The following is a 20,274-nucleotide window of genomic DNA, read 5'->3' on the forward strand; positions in this document are numbered from 1 at the left end:
TGTGACATACCAAACCGTAGTCACTGCACAAGTAGAACACAATCGTACAGCCAGGACGAAGACAATCCCCCCTTCTGGTTGAACAATGCCCTTACCTACAGGTAGGTCCAAGGGTCAAATGGACTGTTGGATCTCACCCCAATGTACGGTTCATCCCACACCTGTAACCCTCCCCTGAAGCATCAGGAGTCTGTGACCCCATTGGCCCAAGTCTTGTTCCAGCCCACCTTGAAGCCCCTGACAAGGAGTCCCTGAGGAGCCAGACGCTCTCTTGGAACTTCCCTTCTCTTGGAACTGCCCCTCTCCTGGAACATCCTCTTGGGATCCTCTCTTATCTCCCTCTGCCCCTTGCCTCTCCCTTCCCCCACGCCCTCGGGCCTGCCACGGGTCAGGTCTGGTGACTCCAAGCAGGGCCTTTCACCCTCTCGAATAAACCAGATATTCTAAGGGCAGCCTCCAGAGATCTCTCGTCTCCACCCACCCAAAGCGTCCTGGAGTCCAGCATCCTCGCAATATGGACTGGGATCAACTAGGGACTGGGATCAAATACGGACTGGGATCAAATATGGACTGGGATGAAATATAGTCTGGGATAAAATAGGGACTGGGATCAAATATGGACTGGGATCAAAGAGGGACTGGGATAAACGAGAGATTGGGATCAAATATGGACTGGGATCAACTAGAGATTGGGATCCTACAGATTGAGATCCTAGAGACTGGGATAAACTGGACTGGGATCAAATAGGGACTGGGATCAACTAGAGATAGGGATCAAATATGGAACTGGGATCAAATAGTGTTGAGTTGCGGTCCCCTTTCACCGCGACACCACTGAGCGCGGGCGTGCTGGGCGGCGGGGGGAGAGAATGGGCGGCCGGTCCCCCTGTAAATGCTCTGCAGTCCCAGTTATCGGTGCAGGGACAGATGGAGGCGGCACAGGACTTGGGGTGAACAGGTTCGGTTTATTTCACGTGCCCCAAGACGCCTTGGGGAGGGCGAGCAGATGTTTTATACAAGAACTTATGGGGATGGGTATAGGAACAGCAACCAATAGGGGAATAACAGGGGAGGAGTTTGGGGTAGGACTAACATACTAAACAGTCTGTGAAAGGGGGCAGGGAAAGAAGCGGGGGGGGGGGAGATTCACATATTGGAGAGAAGGGGGTTAGGAGTGACATGGGGGGGGGGTGTGTACAGACACTGAAAGAATGAAGAACACACTCCCGCATCTCCCTCTTTTTCTTTTTACAAAAGAAAGGAGAATTCTGACGTTTAAACAAATTAATACTGCATATAAACAATATAAACTTCATATGTAAAATACAACAAAATCATATAGTAACATTACAAATTATTAAACAGAAATAAATTGAAAAACATCAGAAAAGTACAAATTAATTATAATTACAATAAAACAAATTAATATACAAAGCGTATAAAATTGACATAAACAAATTCTGAATTCGGGGTAAAACATTCAGCAGAATTCACAGCTTGATCTGATTCGAAACTTGGGCTGTCGCGACGCTGGAGATGTATAGCAGAGTTGAAGCAGCGAGCGGCGACATGGCTTGTCTGATTTTATTCTTTATTTCCGGAGTGGGCATAATACCGTGGGTATAAACTAAATAGGATGATCTTGCTTTCTATAAAATATAACTCAACAAGTAGATTATTAAATAAAAGGGAACATTGAGTAGGGTGCATTAAGGAATGGGATAGGGGAATCAGACAAACTTGATCAGTGACTGTCATGATTGAGAAGGGGAATCGGTAAGGGGTGGACCAGGGTGCCGCCATCTCAGGGGGAAGACAAAATGGCGGGTTTCCGGTCCGGGGTTTCCGCCCCACCCTCCCTCAAAGGAGACCCCCCCACCCGAGAAGGGGAGTGATCTTCTAAGAAGGGGGGTCCTCTGATGGGAGGTCCTCGGCAGCGATCCGTCCCACCAGAGGAAGGGCCAGAAGAAGGATTAGGGAACATCCAACCCCGCCTCCCCCCCACAGGGACTAGCCTCGCAGCAATTTTGATTGTCGGGGCCCTTGGGGAGAGGGTGGGGATGGTGGGAAACCAGGGGCGGAAAAGAAGGATCATGGCGGGAAAACAGGTTCCAAGTGGCGTGGCCAGCGCCATCTTGTAAGGGGGTGCCGGGTGCACTGCCCCCCCCCCCAGAGGCGGCGCAGCCAACACCATCCCCAAGGGAAGGCAGCAGTACCCGGCAGGGCGCCTGGGGCGGCTTGGCCACAGCCATTCCCAAGGGAAGATAGGGAAAAGTTTAGGAAAATCCGAGGGCAAGGGGGTCTGGGGAGCTTCACAGAAGCAAAAGGGGAATTTACAGGAGAGGAACCCGATGCAGCTGGATGTCGACACAATGCGTGGGTGTACAGGGCTTCTTTTACCAACTCTCCTATAGTTAACATGCCGCCTTTCAAACATTTGTCCCGTTTGTGTCTTTTCTACCCCCTCCGTCCAGCCCAGATTGGGGAGGAAAGGATAGAGAAGACGAATTTTCGAGGGGAAGAAAAAGCAATCAAATATGGGTCCCCGTAAAAGACTAGGTGAGGGGTGCCTGGGACCTCCCCCCCCAAGAAACGAAAAACCCACTCGCCCGCCGGGCGCATGCAAGAATACAGCTCCCATCTGAGCACGAGCGAGGGTTAAAATGCAAAAAGAAAAAACTGGGAAACCCAGCCACCTGGCGGGATGGACCCCACGCCGTTTTAGCCCTCCTTACCCTCTGGGGCCCGGGTGGAGATGGCTTGATTCTTCTCCTCGACTTGGTGGAAAAGTTGCGCCGAACTGGGGACGTTCCTTCTCGGTTTGGGTCTTCCAGAGGCTTAGGTGTTCCCGGGACTTGCAGGCAAGTCCAGCCGATCTCGGCTGCACCCAAAACTCGTCCGTGAAGCCTTGGGCTCAGCCACTATCGGCCTCTGGTGGTTTCATTCCGGTGCTGTCCCCTGACGAGCCGTTCTCCTGGCTCCCTTGAGCCGCTGCCAAACCGCCCTCTTTGTCCTGGGGTAGGTCTACCCCCCCTTCAAAGCCCCTGCAGCACATCTGCCCCAGTGCAGGACGTCTGATCTCGGCGGGGGTGGGGTAGAGAGCGCAGAGGCGAGAACAAAGAAGGGTCCTGGAGCCGAATTCTTTTCGCTCGGCGCTCGGCTCCTCTTAGCGTCCGGCAAAGCTTCTACGACCGCAGATGTTCCTCTTCCCTCCTTCTTCTTCCATGAGGAGGGCGCCCCCACGAATTTGCCCATTTGTTTTACAAGACGAAGGAGGGAACCATCCTCTTGCTCCCATTTGTTGCATTGCAGTCCCCTTTCATCGTGACACCCCGAGCGTGGGCGTGCTGGGCGGCGGGGGGAGAGAACGGGCACCGGTCCCCCTGTAAATGCTCTGCAGTCCCAGTTATCGGCGCGGGGACAGATGGAGGCGGCACGGGACTTGGGGTGAACAGGTTCGGTTTATTTCGTGTGCCCCAAGACGCCTTGTGGGGGGCGAGCAGATGTTTTATACAAGAACTTATGGGGAGGGGTATAGGAAGAGCAACCAATAGGGGAATAACAGGGGAGGAGTTTGGGGTAGGACTAACATACTAAACAGTCTGTGAAAGGGGGCAGGGAAAGAAGCGGGGGGAGGGGAGATTCACATCTTGGAGAGAAAGGGGTTAGGAGTGAGATGGGGGGGGGGTGTGTACAGACACTGAAAGAATAAAGAACATACTCCCGCACCCTGGGTTTGAATTTTTGGATCGATTTGTGGCGATTTTTGGTTTTCAATGATAAAAATCTATCTGGGGGCGGGGCCAAGGCTCATTTGGGGTGGGGCTTCAGGAGGGGGCAGGGCCAGAACCCGGAGCTGGAACTGGGAGGGGCGGGGCCTGAGGGGGCGGGGCACTCGGTGGGCGTGTCCAGCAGCAAGGGGCGGGCCTGAAACACAGGGCGGGGTCTAAAGAGGGCGTGGTCAGTGTCTGGGGGTTCGATCTGCCCACTCCCACCCCCCCAAATTCCCCCGGACCCTCCCTCACCGCCCCGCCCCCACCCATGCGACACACCCCAAAACCTCCCCAACCCCTCCCCCCTCAGCCCCCCCGAGCTGTTTTCACCTGGGAACCCCCAAATCTTTGGGAATTCTCACCTGGGACCCCCTAAAGCTCCCCTGCACCCTTCCAAAATCTCCTCAGGACCCCACAAACCTCACCTGGGACTCCCAAACCTCACCTGGAAGCCCCCAAATTCTCACCTGAGACCCCCAAACTTCTCCTAGGACCCCTAGATCTCACCTGGGCAGCTGGGAAACCCCAAATCCTTGGGTATTTCTCATCTGGGACCCCCCAAACTTCACCTGGGACCCCAAAACCTCACCTGGGACCCCCCAAACCTCACCTGGGACCCCAAAATTTCACCTGGGACCTCCCAAAACCCTCACCTGGGAACCCCAAAACTCACCTAGGACCCCCCAAAATCTCCTCAGGAGCCCCCAAAAGCGGCCAAAGGTGGGGCAGGGCTGGGGTGATGACGTCACCTCTTCCTGTTTCCCCTCTCCGGCCCCGCCGCGTTCCCGCGTGTCCCCAACTGTCCCCGGCCGTGTCCCCTCCCCGGAGTGTCCCCAGCGGCCATCGGGCCCCGTGAAGTGCGACAATCCCAGCAGGGGGGCGGGAGGGGACAGGGGGGACACGGGGGTGGCAGAGGGAACACGGGGGTGGCAGAGGGGTGGAGGGGACCGAGGGTGGTAGGAGGGAACAGGGGGGGACAGTGGGAGATGAGAGGGTGACAAAAGGGACAGAGGGGACAGCAGAGCCCTCTAGGGAGGGGACAAACGGGACCACAGGAGGGCACAGGGGCCACTGTAGGAGGCCACAACTGCCACCAGGCCCCTGACACCTCTCTTGTCCCCTCCCCAGCTGTCCCCCCACCAGCTGCTGGAGGCGATGGTGGCTGTGGTGGCCACACTGGGTGAGCTGGTGGCCACCCTGAGAGAACTGATGGCCACCGTGGCCAGGCCGCACAGGGACGTGCTGCTGGCCGTGTCCCCAGAGTTCCTGCGGGTGGCTGTGGGGACCTTGATCTTTCACCTCCAGGACGCCCTGCGCCACCACCCTGTCCCCTCCCTGGGCCACCGCCCTGTCCCCTCCCTGGGCTGGACCCTGGCCAACCTCAGGGACACCCCAGGGACCACCTGGGCCTGTGTGAGAGCCCTGGCCAGTGCCAGGCGTGTGCTGGACAGGCTCATGGACAGCTGGGCCCGGCTGGCCAAGGCGGCCACCGAGCTCCGCGACGCCTGCAGGGATGCGGCCACCGGGAGGGGACAGCGGCTGGAGCTGTACCTGGGGCTGCTGGGGGACTTGGTGGCCGCGTGTGGAAAAGCCACCGCGTTCCCCTGGGAGCTGCAGCGCCGGCTCAGAGACATCGAGGCTGCCCTGGAGGGGACAATGGAGGTGTCCCAATTTCCGTGCGGCCTTGGTGGCCACGGTGGCCGAGGCTGAGCAGCTGTGGGAGGCCAGTGCCCGCCTGGCCAGGCGACACCTGCTGGGGACACTTGGGGACATCAACACCCTCTTCTTCTGTCCCTCTCCTGGCCACGGTGGCTGTGCTGTGGTCGAGCGGTGCCAAAGAGCCATGGAGGACATCCCGAGGCTGCTGTGCACAGAGCAACATCACCACTGGGCCGTCATCAGGCCGGTGTCACCTTGGCAGAGACTCGGGGACATTCTGAGGGCACTTTGGCAGCACCTGGGGACACTTTGGGAAGGTGTGTGGCGACGCTGGTGGGGGCGGGGGGTGAACGAGCCTCCCCTCAGTGCCTTGCAGGAGACCCGGCTGTGATTTGGGGGCCGGGGGGTCCCCAGGCAGCCCCCGCTGGTGAGCACTGACCCTGCCCCGGGGGGTGCCGGGACCCCCCAAAAACCACACCCACACCCCCTTTAGTGCCCCCGAACCCCCCTCGAGCACTGACCCCCCTCACCGGGCACTGGGACGAGTGGAGACCCCCTCTCGGTTTTCTGGGGGTCGAGATGACCCCGAGATTGTGAAAAGTCCTTTTCTCCCAGCCCGCGCGGGCAGAGAAGGAGTCGAGATGCGGAGCTTTGCTTCTCAGGGCCGTTTATTTTCCCTTTTCTCTAACAGCTTTGTCCGCTCTGCTGAGCTCTGTCTAGCAGGTCGGTCTGTGGCAGTCTCCCTGCCCTCAGGGCGCTGTTTGCCTTCTACACTAAAAACTACCTGTACTGTGTTTACAATAACGTGCCAATATCTATCATTTATGTTGGACAGTGTGTCTCTACCTTCAACCAACAGAAAAGTGTCACCATCACGGCAAGACATGGAGGGCAAAAAGAAGGAGAAAAAGGTCAGGACACACCCAGATCCCTCCACCTTGTCCCATTGAACCCCGTATTTTAAAATGTTAAAATTCTACTTTTCCACCCTGTCTTAATTCACCTACCACGCTACTCAAACCCTTGTGCCTTGTAATTCCTCATGCAAAGTTGGCAATTTTCTCCAGGGGCTAAAACCAAAGCCACCGGTGTTCTTGACACCATGCCAAGGTCTCCGAGGCCCCTGCCAGGGTCTGGAGCCATCCAGGGCAGCCAGAGGGATGTCCTGGATTCTGACACCCCCCAATTACCGAGCAGTGGGAGCCCCCTGGGCACTGCCCCCCCCTCACCAAGCACTGGGATAGGGACCGGACCCTCCTCGAACCCTGGGAACCCCCCAAGCACCGGGACCCCCCCAGGCAGCGCCACCCCCGTGCACCGGGACAGGGACCGGGCCCCCCTCGTGCACCGACCCCGCCGAGCACTGGGCCCGGACCCCCTTTGTGCCCCCATCCATGACGGAGGTTCCATCCCCTCCGCTCTGACCCCCCCAGAGCCGCAGGACCCCCAGGAACAGTGCAGGGACTGTGGGGCCCCCAAGGACTAGGGGGCACAGGGGGTTCACCAGCACTAGGAGAGCCCCTTAGGGTTCGGTCCTTCCTCCCCCCCGTTATCTCCCAAGGCCCACTATTATCATCAGGGTCCCCCCCAATTTACTGGGATCCCCCCATTCACTGCTTCCCCGCTTCATCAAGCCCGCCAAATCGCTGGGAACCCCCAAGCTATTAGCCCCCCCCAGTGCACCAGGACCCCCCACTCACCTCCCATCCCCCATCCATGGGAACCCACCCAAATCACAGCAGCACAAGGAGAAGAAGCCAACACCTTTCCCACACCCAGCATGGATCACCAGGACCACGGATCAGCAGGGCTCTGCCCAACAGGGGTCACTGGGGATCATCCAGCCCAGATCCTCCCATAGGGGATGGAGCTGGAGCAGCACACCAAGCTCTTCCCTCACTCTCTTCCCTCACTCCAAGCTCTTCCCTCACTCTAAGCTCCTCCCTCACTCCAGGCACTCACAGGGCTTCAGTTAGTGGTGCCTCCGTTGGTGTCGGGTCAAGTGAGAGCTCCTGGAGAATCTCTTCCCACACTTCCCACACTCGTAGGGCCTCTCCCCGGTGTGGATGCGCCGGTGCACGGTGAGGCTGGAGTTGCGGTTGAAGCCCTTCCCGCAGTCGGGGCAGTGGAAGGGCCTCTCCTCTGTGTGACTCCGCTCATGTAGGAGGAGATGGGAGCTGGTATGGAACCTCTTCCAACACTGGGGACACTCGTAGGGCCTCTCCCCTGTGTGGATGCGCTGGTGTGTTCTCAGGGCTGAGCTCCACCCAAAGCTCTTCCCACATTCCAAACATTTGTAAGGCCCTTCCCCGGTGTGGATCACCTGGTGCTCTATCAGGTGAGACCTCTGTCTGAAGCTCTTCCCACACTTTCCACACTCGAAGGGCCTCTCCCCGGTGTGGATGCGCCGGTGCACGGTGAGGGTGGAGTTGTGCTTGAAGCCCTCCCCGCAGTCGGGGCAGCGGAAGGGCCTCTCCTCTGTGTGGATCCTCTGGTGCTGGATCAGGTTGTCGCTCCGACTGAAACCCTTCCCACATTCCAAGCACTTGTGGGGCTTCTCCCTGCCATGAGGCTTCTCCACCAGCTCTGAGCTCCGGCTGGATCTCCGCCCGCCTTCCTGGCTCAGGGGGGCTCTTTCCTCCCCGCAGCTCCCTGGGCTGGGTTTGCAGCTCCTCCTCCTGCAGCATCTCCGGGGCTTTTCCTCCTCCTCCATCCAGACACGCCCAGGGAATGAAAAATCCTGGTTTGGGGAAAAAACAAGAGGAGAGCACCTTGGACTGGAGATTCCGCCTTGCTCCAGTTCATCTCAGGAAGTCATTGGGAATCTTATATCTGTAAGAACCTCCAAAACACCAAGATTTACCCGCAAAATCCCACAAACTTCAAGATACAGATCAAAAACTCCCCAAACATGACAAGTCAGCAAAAACCTCCTCCAAAACATAAAGATTCAGCTGCCACATAAAACCAAAGCACCAATATTTAGCCCAAGAAAGCTCAGAAACACCAAGATTCACCCCATGAAAATCCTGGATCACCCTCCACAGTCACATGCTGCATGTGGGGGGAGCAGCGCTCCTGGGGCTGGAGGGAGGCTGCAGATACAGGGAGGGGTGGAACCTTCTGCTGCTTCCTCTTTCTGCTTCTCCTCCTCCTCCTGTGTCTCTACTCTTCCTCACACTCCTCTTCCTCCTGCTATTCCTCCTTCTCCTGCACAATCCCACTTTCTCCTGCATCGTTTGACCATTCTGTTTCTCAAGCCTGCTTCTCCTTCCCTTCTCCTCCTGCCCCCAGGCCCAGCACCCACTGCCGGCTCCCTCTCCCCCCCAGACCCACAGCATCCCAGCCGAGGGGCAGGGATGGAGCTGGGGCAGGTCGGGCTGGGGCAGTGCTGGGCTCTCGGCCGCTCCCGCCCGCACTCGGTCCCCACTGCAGCCGCTCCCGCCAGGACAGCGCGGGGGGGCCCGGCCTTGGCGCTGCCCCACTCCCACCTCCCCAAATTCCCCTCGCGGGGGCGATGGGGCCAAGGGGGGGAGTCCAGTTGGGGAAGGCTCAGAGGGCCAGGGAGATGTACACAAGGGAGTGACAGGAGAAGGAATCGGTTTCAGAAAATGTTATTAATTGATGACACAGACTGCTGCTCAGCCAAGGCCCTGCTCAATTCATGAACTTCCAGAAGAACAACAAAGACTTAACAGAGCCATGAATATCATTTGCTATATAAAAGCAGGGAGCATATTAAGTTGGGTATGTAGTAGGTGGATTGGGAAGTCTGTAGCTCTCAAGTGCTTCAGCCAATGGGGAAAGCAGAGGGAGATGTGGCCAGGAGAATTAGGGTGAAAAGGAGGCTGTGTCCTCCAGCAATTGGAGAGATCCCATGGGGAATGTCCCATGGCCTCTCCCATTTTTAGAAATGAAATTAGTTTCACAGGACTCCTCTGTCTGCTTTGTGGACAGAATCCTCTGGTGATGTCAATTTTCCCGCACACCCTGGGGCAGGGAGTGCAGCTGAAGGTGCCTCACCCACTTTGGGTGATCGGCTCCCTTGGCTGGCGGCAGCACCGGGGATTGATTGGGGACCCAGGAGTGACCAGGAGACAGACAAGTGACACATCAGGGGGGTCTGTGAAGAGTCAGCAGGGAGAGAGCACTGAAAATCTCATCAGTGAGTGCCCTGGGATCTTCGGGGAGTGAACATGGCAGGGCACCCATGGAGGGGAGAAAAGGGAAAGCCAGGGAGGGCTCCTGGCCAAAGGGAAGATGACCCCAAAATGTCTCTGAAGAGTCCCTTGGGAGAATGCTGAGGTAGTTTGCACATTCCCCCAGAGGTAATTAAGGACATGGAACCCAGGGGGGACAATAAGGGAAGTGGAGAAGGGATTTGGACAGCAGGGGATGGATGGTGTTGGTGTGCTGGGAAGAGATTGGGTGAAGAGGAGTGTGCAGCAATATGGATAAGACAGAAGCAGCAGGAGGAATCTATGTGGTAAGAAAAAGGATGATGGCAAAGAGGAGGAAGAGAACAATACAGAGGACTGAGATGTTTTTCAGCATGGTCTTATCCTGAAAATTTGCCAGCTGATACTTTGATTTCCCAGTTTCCAGGAGAGGAAAAGAAGGAGGTCAGGATGTCAGGGGTTTCTCTGTGCTGGGCAGCGGCAGCAGCGGGCGCAGAGGTGCGGGACCGGGAGCAGGGCTGGGGGCCTGTGGGGAGCTGTGGGGCCGGGCCGGGGCTGTGGGGCAGCCGGGGCTCAGCGCCGGGCGCTGCCTGAGCCCACCAGCCCCGGGCAGGGCCGGCAGTGGCCCCCGGCCCCCAGGAGGCTGCGGGACGCCCCGGCCGCTGCCCGGCCCCGGGGAGCTGCCGGCCCTGCCCGCCGGGGGGGCCGCCTTTGGACACTGCGGCAGGACAGGCACCGGCTCTGCCATCCGGGCTGTGCAGGGGACCCTGAGCACAAGGAGCAAAACAAAGCAACATCTGGAAATGCAGAGTGCACATGGATGGATCAGGATTTTCTGTGAAGGATTTAGCTTGGGTCCCTGCAGAAAGGAAAGATTTTGCAGAAAGCTCAGCAGCTCTCAGAGGATGAGCACCCACAGGCAGTGACCGGGGCTGCAGGAGTGGCAGAAGAAGGCCCTGCAGCACTTGGGCACAAAGGCCTGAATGTTCTCCAGGGCTGCAGTGTGGTGGGTCCCCGGTGGGATGGGAGCTCAGAGAGCCCTGACAATCCATGTCCATGCAGGGGTGGACTCGCTCCTCCTGAGGGTGCTGCTCTCTGTGCTTGCAGTGTCCTTGTGGGCTGCAGCTGGAGCCCTGACTCCTTCCCAGGGGCTGTTTGGGTGGGCTCTGCCCTGGCCAGGAGGGCAATGCCTCTGCCAGGTGCTTGTGGAAGCAAGCTGCTGAAGGCAAGAAGGGATGAGCAAAAGGCCAAGCTGAAGGCAAAGGCCATGGCAGAGTTCCCACAGCCCCTGAGGGACCAACCCCAGGGCCCAAGGGGGCCCCAGCACCCAGGGGACGGCGTTGGCCACAAGCACCTGGCAGAGGCAGCCCTGGTGAACATTCAGGCTGGGTCTGCATCGAGAGAAGGCCTCTCCTGATGGACACAGGGGCCTCTCTATCCACTCTGAATCTTACACCTAAGAGTGGAGAATTGTAAAGGAATGTTTTCATTATTAAGGGAATAAATGGAAAAGCTGAACTGGTATCATTTGTTCAATCCCTCTAAAGAGCTGTGGGGGATAGGTTTGAAATAAACTAATTTCTTTCTCTTCCTACTGTGATTGTTATTAACTAGGAAGGAATTTGATGGTGGCATTGTAATACTGTAAAAGGTGATACAGAGGCTATTGCTGCTGTACCTTTGTGTCAAATGTCTGGCAAGGCCTATGCTGAAGGGAACCCAGAGGTGTGGGCAGCCCCAGAGGGAAAATTTGATGTGGAGCCTCTCCAAATTACTTGGAAGCAACCAGGACAAGTGGGGCCTAAAAGCAACACCCTGTTCCAGGGGAGGGAAGGAAGGGCTCACAGCCTGGTATGGAGTCCCTGCTAAAGGCAGGGCTTTTGGAGCCAGGGATGTCTCCCTACAGCACTCCTATCCTGCCACTCAGGGAATCAGATGGCTCCAATGAGGAGGACAAGAACAAGTGGTAGACAAAGCCGCTGTGAAATGGCTGAATTTTCTAGATAAAAAACATCTTTTGAGTATTGCAAAAAAAAGTGCAAATGGTGGAGAAAAACCTTAAATATTTGGGACATATTTTGACTGAAGTTATGTGGTTGAATGACCAAGAGAAGGTGTGGGCAATCTCAGAAGTAACGTTATCCAGGACCAAAAAGGAGCAGAGACAATTCTGAGAATTAATAGGGAATTACACAGCCTGGATTGAGGATTCTCTGTTCCAGCCAGAACATTGTAGGACTTTGTAACCCCATACAGCCTCCATGCTGTGGTATGGACAGGAGAAAGTGAATAAAACTTGAGAAAATGAAAAACAAAAAATATTGATGCTTTAGCTGTGGCTCTTCCAGACTCAGAAAAGAAATTGGAATTGTAGGTGAATGTTCAACAGGGCCAGGCCAAAAGAAATCCTTGGGCCAAAATGTTTCACCCAGTGGCCAGAGTGGCCTCATTGCCTGCAGAATTGTGCAGCCACAGGTTCAACGGGAACCGAGGCCCAAAACCTGATGACAACAGGATCTCCAACTGTTCCAGTCTGCCATCAAGTTCAAGCTTTGATAACCAAAAGAGCCTCGCAATGGATGAGCAGTGCTCGGTTATTACAGTGTGAAACTTGTTCAGTGGCACAGGAGGATTCAGAACTGAGGACAGGGGAAGGGTTTAACCCAGCCTCCTGTTTGAACAGCCCCCAGAGGGGCTGGGAAGAAACCCAGCACTGCATTCAAGTGACACAGCTCCAGACCCAGCCTGGGCGAGATTCAGGAGACATTGCCTGGCCTGAGGCAGAAAATGTCTTTGTGGATGGCTCTTCAAGGGCAGCAGAAGGGAAAAGAGTCCCAAGACACGCAGTTATTGAGGAAAGGGAATCAGACAAAGCCCAGGTTACCCCCCATGGTCAGCTCAACCGGCACAGCTGTGTGTGCTTGTAAGAGCCTGGCACTGAAATGCCCTGAGCAGGAAGGCTTCAATATCTTCTGGTGACACCAGCTCACCTAACAGGGGGGCAAAAGCAATTCTGATTGCTCAGCAGCCACTGAAAGAAATAATTAATATAAAAGGGATTGTGGAAGTCATAGACTCAGACAGCAGAACTCATTTTACAGGAAAGATCCTCCAGGGGGTTATGGCAGCTTTAGGAATACAATGGGACCTCCAGAACCCCTGGCACCCCCAGAGCTCAGGCTGAGTACAAAGAATGAAAGGGGATGGAAAGAAACACCTTTGGAAGCTGGGGATAGAAACCAAGATGCCATGGGTACGGCTTTTGCCTTTGGCTTGGGCAAGAAGAAGAGCCAGACCCAGGGCAGATATTCAATCATTTCCCCTTGCAATTGATCTCGGGAATTCCTTACCCTGGGAATTCTCCACCTAGTGCAGGGTGGAGATAAGGGATGCACAGTTAAAGCAGTCTGTGGCCAGAATCCTGTCTCTGGTGCAATCTCTCCCCCAGGAAGCTGGGCTGGCACAGAGCCTGCCTTGGCACTTTGCTGTTGCCAACATCCCAGCAGGACATCGGCTCCTGCCTAAGGAGTGCAGAGCAGCACCACTGGTGGCCAAGTGGCGTGGCCCGTGCCAAGTGGCCCCGAGGCCAGAAACAGCCGCCAGCACAGCTGAGCACGGGGGGACCCCTCAGCCTCGGCTCCAGGTCTCTGCAGCCCCGGAGATTTGCACTTCCCGCCTGCAGCAGGAGGATGGGAGGCCCCCACTGAGCCTGCACTGAAGGCAGCGCAGCAGCAGCCAGGGCTCCACAGCGGGGCAAGGCCCTGGGCCTGCCCACACATCCTCTGCTGAAATCCTCGGCCTGGCCACCCTCCTTTGGCAGCTCCAGCCACCGGGGACAGCCCTTGTGCCACTGCTGCAGCTTCAGCGCTCTCTGGGCCTGCCCTGCCACAGCTGCTGGGCAAGAGCACGGGACAATTCCACTCTGGCTCTCACTTACACTCACACACTGCCCTGCCTGCCATGGCATTGATGGAAAATACACCAGCTCATAGATTTTAACATTGTTAACCTTTCATTTCTCTACTCAGGCTTGCTTTGCCTCGGCCCTGGGGAAAGAAATGTTAAAGGTTTTGCTAAGGGATGTTGCACCACTCAATGGAGATGAGTTTAACACCTCAACACACTGGGAATGGCCCAAAAGATACCCACCAAGATAACGCCCAGCAGCAAAACGTCAACCCCAGCAGCAAACAGCAACCAACACCTACCCCAGACACTGCCAGGGCTGCAGACACCTGGTCTGCAAAAGGCTGAGAAGGAAATCCAGCACTTCCCACCTCATTAACAGCTGAAGCAAAGAAATCCGGGTCCAATAGGAAACCAAATACTAAAAACTGCACAACTTGAAACTTTGGAACATTAAACCAGTGGATTTAGACTGGTTCTGACTGTATCAAGTTTGGGAAAAATCTAGTAAAAGCCACGGAGCTTTTACTCCGATAGTATTTTATTTATTATATACTCCAATATATTTTACTGATACTTTACGTGTCATGGAACCATTTTCTCTGCACACCCGGGCTTTGTGGGGATGGAATGATTTCTGTTGCACATCCTGGCCAGAACCAAGGAATGCCTTGACTCTAACAATAAACATATTGTTGGAGTTTTTCTTTTTCCTGCAGTATCAGTGCTAAGTTTAGAGCATTAGACTATTTTTAAATTACTCCTACTTCTATATTGCCTGTTAGGTTTGGGCCAGGGATGAGAGAATGAGTTTTTACTAAGAGGAGAAGTAGAAAAAATTTCATTGACTTGGAAATTTTTTGTGTATGTTTGTGTGTGGCTCTTAGAGATAGAAAAATTTTGGTCTGGGTTTTTCGACGTTCACCTTTAGGCAACATTTTGTGAAGCTAGAAGAGATTTAAAGGTGACCCTTTAACTCATAAATAGAAGATTTAAAGGAAAAGAAAATAAATAGAAGATTTGAAAGGAAAAAAAAAGAAAAAGCAGCAGGTTGGGGGGGGGCACATGTGAGGCTGCTGAAGCTGCTCTGGAAGAGAAGCTGCATTCCAGGCACCCAGGAGGAGCTTTAGAAATGCAAATCAGCACTGCTGGGGCAGAGTGGGGACAATGTACCTGACTCTTCTTGCCTGGGGCAGGAATTGGCTGATTCCCTCTGCCCCTCACCCCAAGCTCTGCCTGCTTGCACAGATGGAATCTGCACGGCTGAAGGCAGAGCCCATGGTGAGGATCTGACTCTGAAACAGAAATGGGTGAGGCTGCAAAGGGAAACAGCAAATGGAGAATGTTGTGAAAACTTCACTAAAATAAGGGGGAGATCATCCCCCTGCCCACATCAACATCTGCTGCCACTGTCTGTGCTGTACAGGGTGTATCAGAGCACTGGGGCTTTTGCTAGAACAAGTTCAGAGAAATTAGTTGGAATTCAAGTATTTGATGATGTATTTAGAAAAATGCAGTCATTGATGCAGCCTCAGCTTGAGGGAGCACCCAGAAATGGGAAAAAGATGAAGGGCCACCAGAACAAATCCTACAACACCACGGACCAGCCCCTGGGAACCCAAACTAATTCATACCAGGAGACAGAACCCATTTATCATTTCAACGGCATCATTAGATTAAAAGCTGTCCTCAGAAGAAGAAGCAACCAGACAGCTCCAGCTCCTGACCTTCCACTGAAAGAGGAACACAACATTTCACATGGGGATGGGATCAGATTATCTGTTAGCAGAAAAAGGAGGAGTTTGTGGAGAACTAAATGATTCAAACTGCTGTTGGCAAAGAGATGACAAAGGTAAAGTGGTGAAAAAGATAAAGGTGAACAGTTTATGTGTTGGTCCAAACATGGAAAGGATGGGAATGGGACACACTTTCGTGGCTCCCGGGCAGACTAGGGGTTAAACAAATGCTGCTTCTCCTCTTCTGTGCTGCAGCAACTCTCATCTTTCTACCATGCTCCACACCTTGGCAGTGCAGCTCATCCAGCAGCTGAGCCAGGGGATGCAGACGGCAGCCAGGCCTCCTGATCCACAAACGGCTACAAAAGGACAGGGAATGAGGGCACCGAGAATAAACCCAAAACTAAAGAGGACCCGGGAAGAACAAAACAGAGTCCAGGAGTGAATCTGCCTGGAGATAGGGCCAGGCACCTGTAGATAAGGAAGTAACGGGGGAAACCATCAGTTCCAATAAATTTCACAAATTGAGCCACACAATTTCTCAAAGTCCCGCAAAATTCCCGAACTTCCAGGAGAACAAAGGCTTAACAGAGCCATGAATATCGGCTGGTATACAAAAGGAGGGTGCATATTAACGAGGACAGGCAGCAGGCGCATCGGGAAGTCTGAACCTTCCAAGGACCTCAGCCCGTGGGCAAAGGCAGAGGGAGATGCGGCCGGGAAAATGAGGATAAAAAGGAGGCTGCGGACTACAACCATGGCAGAGAGCGCACGGCAAATGCCCCACGGCCTCTCCCCCTGCTCGGCAATAAAGTCACTTTTACAGGACTCCTCGCTCTCCTCCGGCCACAGAAACCTCCGGCGACGGGAACTTCCCCGCACGCTCCCGGCCGCGGGGCAGCCCCCTCTGTCCTACCCACAGCAGCCGGGCCGAGCCAGCGCTGCTCCGGCAGCGGCTCCTGCCCAGGCCCCGGCGGGAAGGAGACCGCGGGCAGCCGCTCCCGCCGCGCCCTCAGCCCGGGGCCAGCACGGGCCGGACACGGCACCACCGACCCGCCGCAGCCCCCTGCCGCCCCCTCCGCCCGCAGCCAGCCCCGAGCCCCCGCAGAACCCAGCGCGGCTCCCACCTGCGCCGGGGCCGCCTCCGAGCTCCGCCGACGCCGCCTCACCGCGCTCCGGCCGCTGCCGCCGCTCCCGGGCCCGCACAGACGCTCCCGGCGCCAATGGCGCCGCTGCCCGCCCACGGCCGCCCTCAGCCCGCCGCCGGGGCCGTGCTGCGCCCCGCTCCCACCAATCAGCGCGCCGCAACCGCGACTGACGGCACCAGCGGCCAATGGCAGCGAGCTGGGGGCGGGCTCTGCGCACGGCCCAGACTCGCCCCGCGCTCTCAGGGCCCCCCGCGCTGCGTGAGGGCAAAGCCGGAGATGAGCAACAGCCCCGGGACGGGCCCGGGCCCGAGGCGGGATTGAGCTGCCCACACAAACAAACTTCTCCGCACCTCCCGCCACGGCTTTCCCGGCCCTGCGCCTTCCGTGCCTCCGGCTCTGCGGGAAGCCCGGGAGCCTCCCTTCTCCTGCCCCTCATTAGTGCATCGGTGCTTCGCTTTGATTTCCCCCAAAAAGGGAAACCTGCCCAAAGCCCTGTGGGTGAGCGGGGGAGGGGAGAGATTTCTGGCAGAAAACTCCAAAGACTCAGAGCAGGATGAGGAGAAGTCAGTGCAGAGCCTTAAATGCAGCTTTCCCCACGCCTCCCTGCTCCCAGCTGCACCTCCTCCCCCGGCAGGGCAGGAGACAGGGAATGGGGCCGTGCTCAGCTCATCCCCCGCGGCTTCTCCCTCTGCTCAGGGACAGGAGTCGTTCCCTGCTGCACCCTGCGCTCTCTCCCAGCTGAGACTTCTCCAGGAACTTCTCCGAGCCGAGTCCATCCCCTGGGCCACAGCCCCCTCCAAGTGCTGCAGCGTGGGTCACTGTGCCACGGGCTCGGTCCTGCCAGGCCAGGCTGCTCCAGCGGGGCCCCTCTGCCCACGGGGTCACAGCCTCCTCTCAGGCATCCCCGAGCTCCAGCCTGGCTCCTCCAGGGGCTGCAGGGGGATCTCTGCATCCCCACGGACCTGCAGGGGGATCTCTGCAGCCCCATTGTAATATATGTTATGGAATAATTCGTGCTTATGTAAAATATACATCAAGTCAGTTGTGCTTGTACAAAAAGATTCTTAAAGTTTTAAAAGGCCAGAAGCAGCAGCCGGGACTGCAGAAACCACGGATGACAGAGAAAGAAAGACCTAATTTATAAATGAAAAAACGTGGCTCGGTGCAGAGATGGGCTCTTTGCGGGGGCAATCCAGGAGGCACCCAATGTGAAAAACGCATAATATATGGCTCTTTGCGCATAGTTACTGTATGTATTATGTTAGTTTGATTCGTAGTGCTGTATTAACATTTTAATAGCATGGTAAATGTAGTTTTGTAGTTAAAATGAAGCTTTAGTAGTTAAAATAGAAACTCCTTATGTCTTTTGTTTTTTATTTTAAGGACTGAGAGACTCGCTTTGACGTAACCATCACGGAACACCTAAATCTTCCAGAGAAGAGGAATTTATGGCTTTCTTGTCAGAAGAAGCCAATTTCTTCAGGCCTTGCCATGGGGATTAAAGGAAACAGTTGGCATATAACAGACAGATTTTCTTGTTTTAAATGGAATGTATGCATAACCATGAAGGATATATGAATATGCAATAGTGTAGTTTTAAGGGTGATTCCTTTGTTCACAAGGTATGCTTGTTGTGGCTTAAGTGCTCAAGAGCATCTGGACATCCTTAATTCTTTGCTTTTTATTGTCTTGTAATTGTCCTAACTCTAAATTTTTATTACTCTAATTGTATTACTATTTTAATACCCATGTTATTATTATTAAAAATTTAACAGCCTAGTGATTGGCGTTTTTCACAATTATGGTAGCAAAGGATAGTTTCTAACACCTCTCTGCCGGGGCCTTGGAGAGTCAGGGTGAGGAAGACGGGTCCTGCCCTATTTAGGCAGCCTCGCTCTGTTCCCCTGGTGTGTGACCAGACACAGGTTATGATCTGTGGGCAAAAGGAGACAATAAAACAAAGAAAAGGGAAAGCATTCCCTAAAACCACAGTAATTAGCCCCAAGACTAAAGTGTACACGAAGAACCAAGACCCAAGGACAAAGGATAGGTGAGTATTTGTTGGGATGGGGTGGATAAGGGGGGAATGAATGTGTGTGACAGAAGCTGCTGGGTATCCCAGACTTGCCAAGTGATTGCTGTAGTCTCTCATGCTGCTTTTCGTCTTTTTCATGTGAAAAACAGCCAGTAAAGAGACCAAGCGAGTGATAAAAAAGAGAGAATCCCTCCCAGAGAAACTGGGACTGGATCTTAGGAAGAAGAGGAACCCCGTGGAGTGCCGGATTGAGGGATAAGAGTGCCCAAGAGCATCCAGGATTCAAACCTGCTGGGTTGAGGGATTAACATTCCAACAGCACTCAGGATGTAGATATGTAATGTAGACTGTTTGAAAGTAAAAAGTATCTTCTTGTTGTATGTGAGAGTTAGTGAAAAATAAAAGTGAGTAAATGTAGATGAATGGTAGTATATGTCATGTAGATTGTTTTTTATGGGCTTTTCTTTATCTCCTTGGAGAGAGTGTTAGAGTGTTTCCTGGCAGTCGAAAAGAGAGTATTGCAGAGAAAAATTCCTCACTTGCTGTCCTCCCCCTGCCCTCAACTCTATTCATATTTTGTCCATTCCCTCTTCAAAATACAGATTTGTAAAACTCATGCTCTGTGTCCTCAGATGGCCTTCCCAAATCAAACCTTGGCTTCCTTGCAAACTGCATTGCACTAACTAGCATTGCCTTAAATTTGTTTTGGTGCAGGCAGGGTCACTTTGGAAGTAAGTTGTTGTTTACTTTGTTCCTGCAACCTTTTCAAGCTTGTGAATGGAAAAATTGTGATAGCAAACCAAGTCTTTATTTTTGCACTGTCAGCTGTGAGAGGCTGGTAGCCTTGGTGGAGGGTGCCGTGAATTACAGGCCTGCAGAACACACATAACAAAAGTAATTTACTTTGTAAGGAAGTTGAAAAAGGGGGGAGAGGTGATTGGCAGACTCACCTCTCCAGGATGTAGAATTAATGTTAGAAAGTGGACTGATATTGGAATGTGGCTGCTGAAATGTGAAGAGAGAAAAAAAAGAGAAAAAGAGAGAAAGGGAAAGAGAGAGAAAGAGAGCGAAGGGGAGAGCGAAATACACTCCCAAGGTCCCCTCAGCCACAGCTATCTGTAAGTTCTCCCCCATTCCTGCTAGGCAGAGTGACAACAAGGAGGGGGGGAAGTGGGGAAGGACAGAGTTAAACCCAAGGCTGTGAACAGGACCACCAGTAGAGATAAGATCAAGGCAGAGATAGTGACTCTCACAAAGTGGTTTATTGTCTTAAGCAAGATTTCTTTTTTCTTTCTGATTGCTGTTGTTAAGAAGAGAAGGCTTTTGTTCTGAAGACTTAAAGTCTGTAAGACTAAAACAGTTAAATGTTACCCAAAAAGTAAAAGGCAAGAGATGTGATACATCTCATGTTAAAATTGGCCTGGTCTTTTTTATTTAACTAATTATAGCTCACAGGAAGAAGAATTGGTTTCTGCAGATATTAACACAGCTGGGTACAAGAAGAAGAAGTGGCTGTAGAAAAAGAGTTTAGTTAAACTCAGAAAATTTTAAAGAAAACTAATGGTAAAAGCTAATGCAGTATTGTTTTTCTTTTAACACTGTGTTATTAAGAAATCCTTTCCAGGTACCATTAAAGCAGCAATCCAAACCATGGAAAGAGGGTGAATTCATGCCAGCAAAACCAAAGGACTTGTGAAGAAACTTGAGGAATGAACTATCACATCTAAACCGGGTGATACCAAATTGACTTCCAACCAGGACTGGGTGGTAATGGTTTGGGAAGACCCAAATGATCCAAGGCAGGTACAAAGAATAACACCTCACTGAGAAATAAGGCAA

General features: G+C 53.9%; 1 protein-coding gene and 1 long non-coding RNA gene across 2 annotated transcripts in view; one reads left to right on the forward strand and one right to left on the reverse strand.

Annotated features, from left to right (window-relative positions):
• The window catches only part of LOC140681608 (uncharacterized), a 370,130-nt gene that overhangs the window by 267,283 nt on the left and 82,573 nt on the right, over nt 1-20,274 (forward strand). Inside the window, 1 exon segment of the mRNA XM_072921594.1 lies at nt 14,339-14,345. Coding sequence (XP_072777695.1) covers nt 14,339-14,345 — 7 coding nt within the window.
• On the reverse strand, nt 1,225-3,648 carry LOC116807432 (uncharacterized). The gene is made up of 2 exons (XR_012052632.1): nt 2,736-3,648; nt 1,225-1,649 (listed from the first exon to the last, which is right to left on the reverse strand). It is a non-coding gene; the product is annotated as an uncharacterized lncRNA (long non-coding RNA).

This window comes from Taeniopygia guttata, chromosome 37, assembly GCF_048771995.1.
Source record: "Taeniopygia guttata chromosome 37, bTaeGut7.mat, whole genome shotgun sequence".
NCBI lineage: Eukaryota > Metazoa > Chordata > Aves > Passeriformes > Estrildidae > Taeniopygia > Taeniopygia guttata.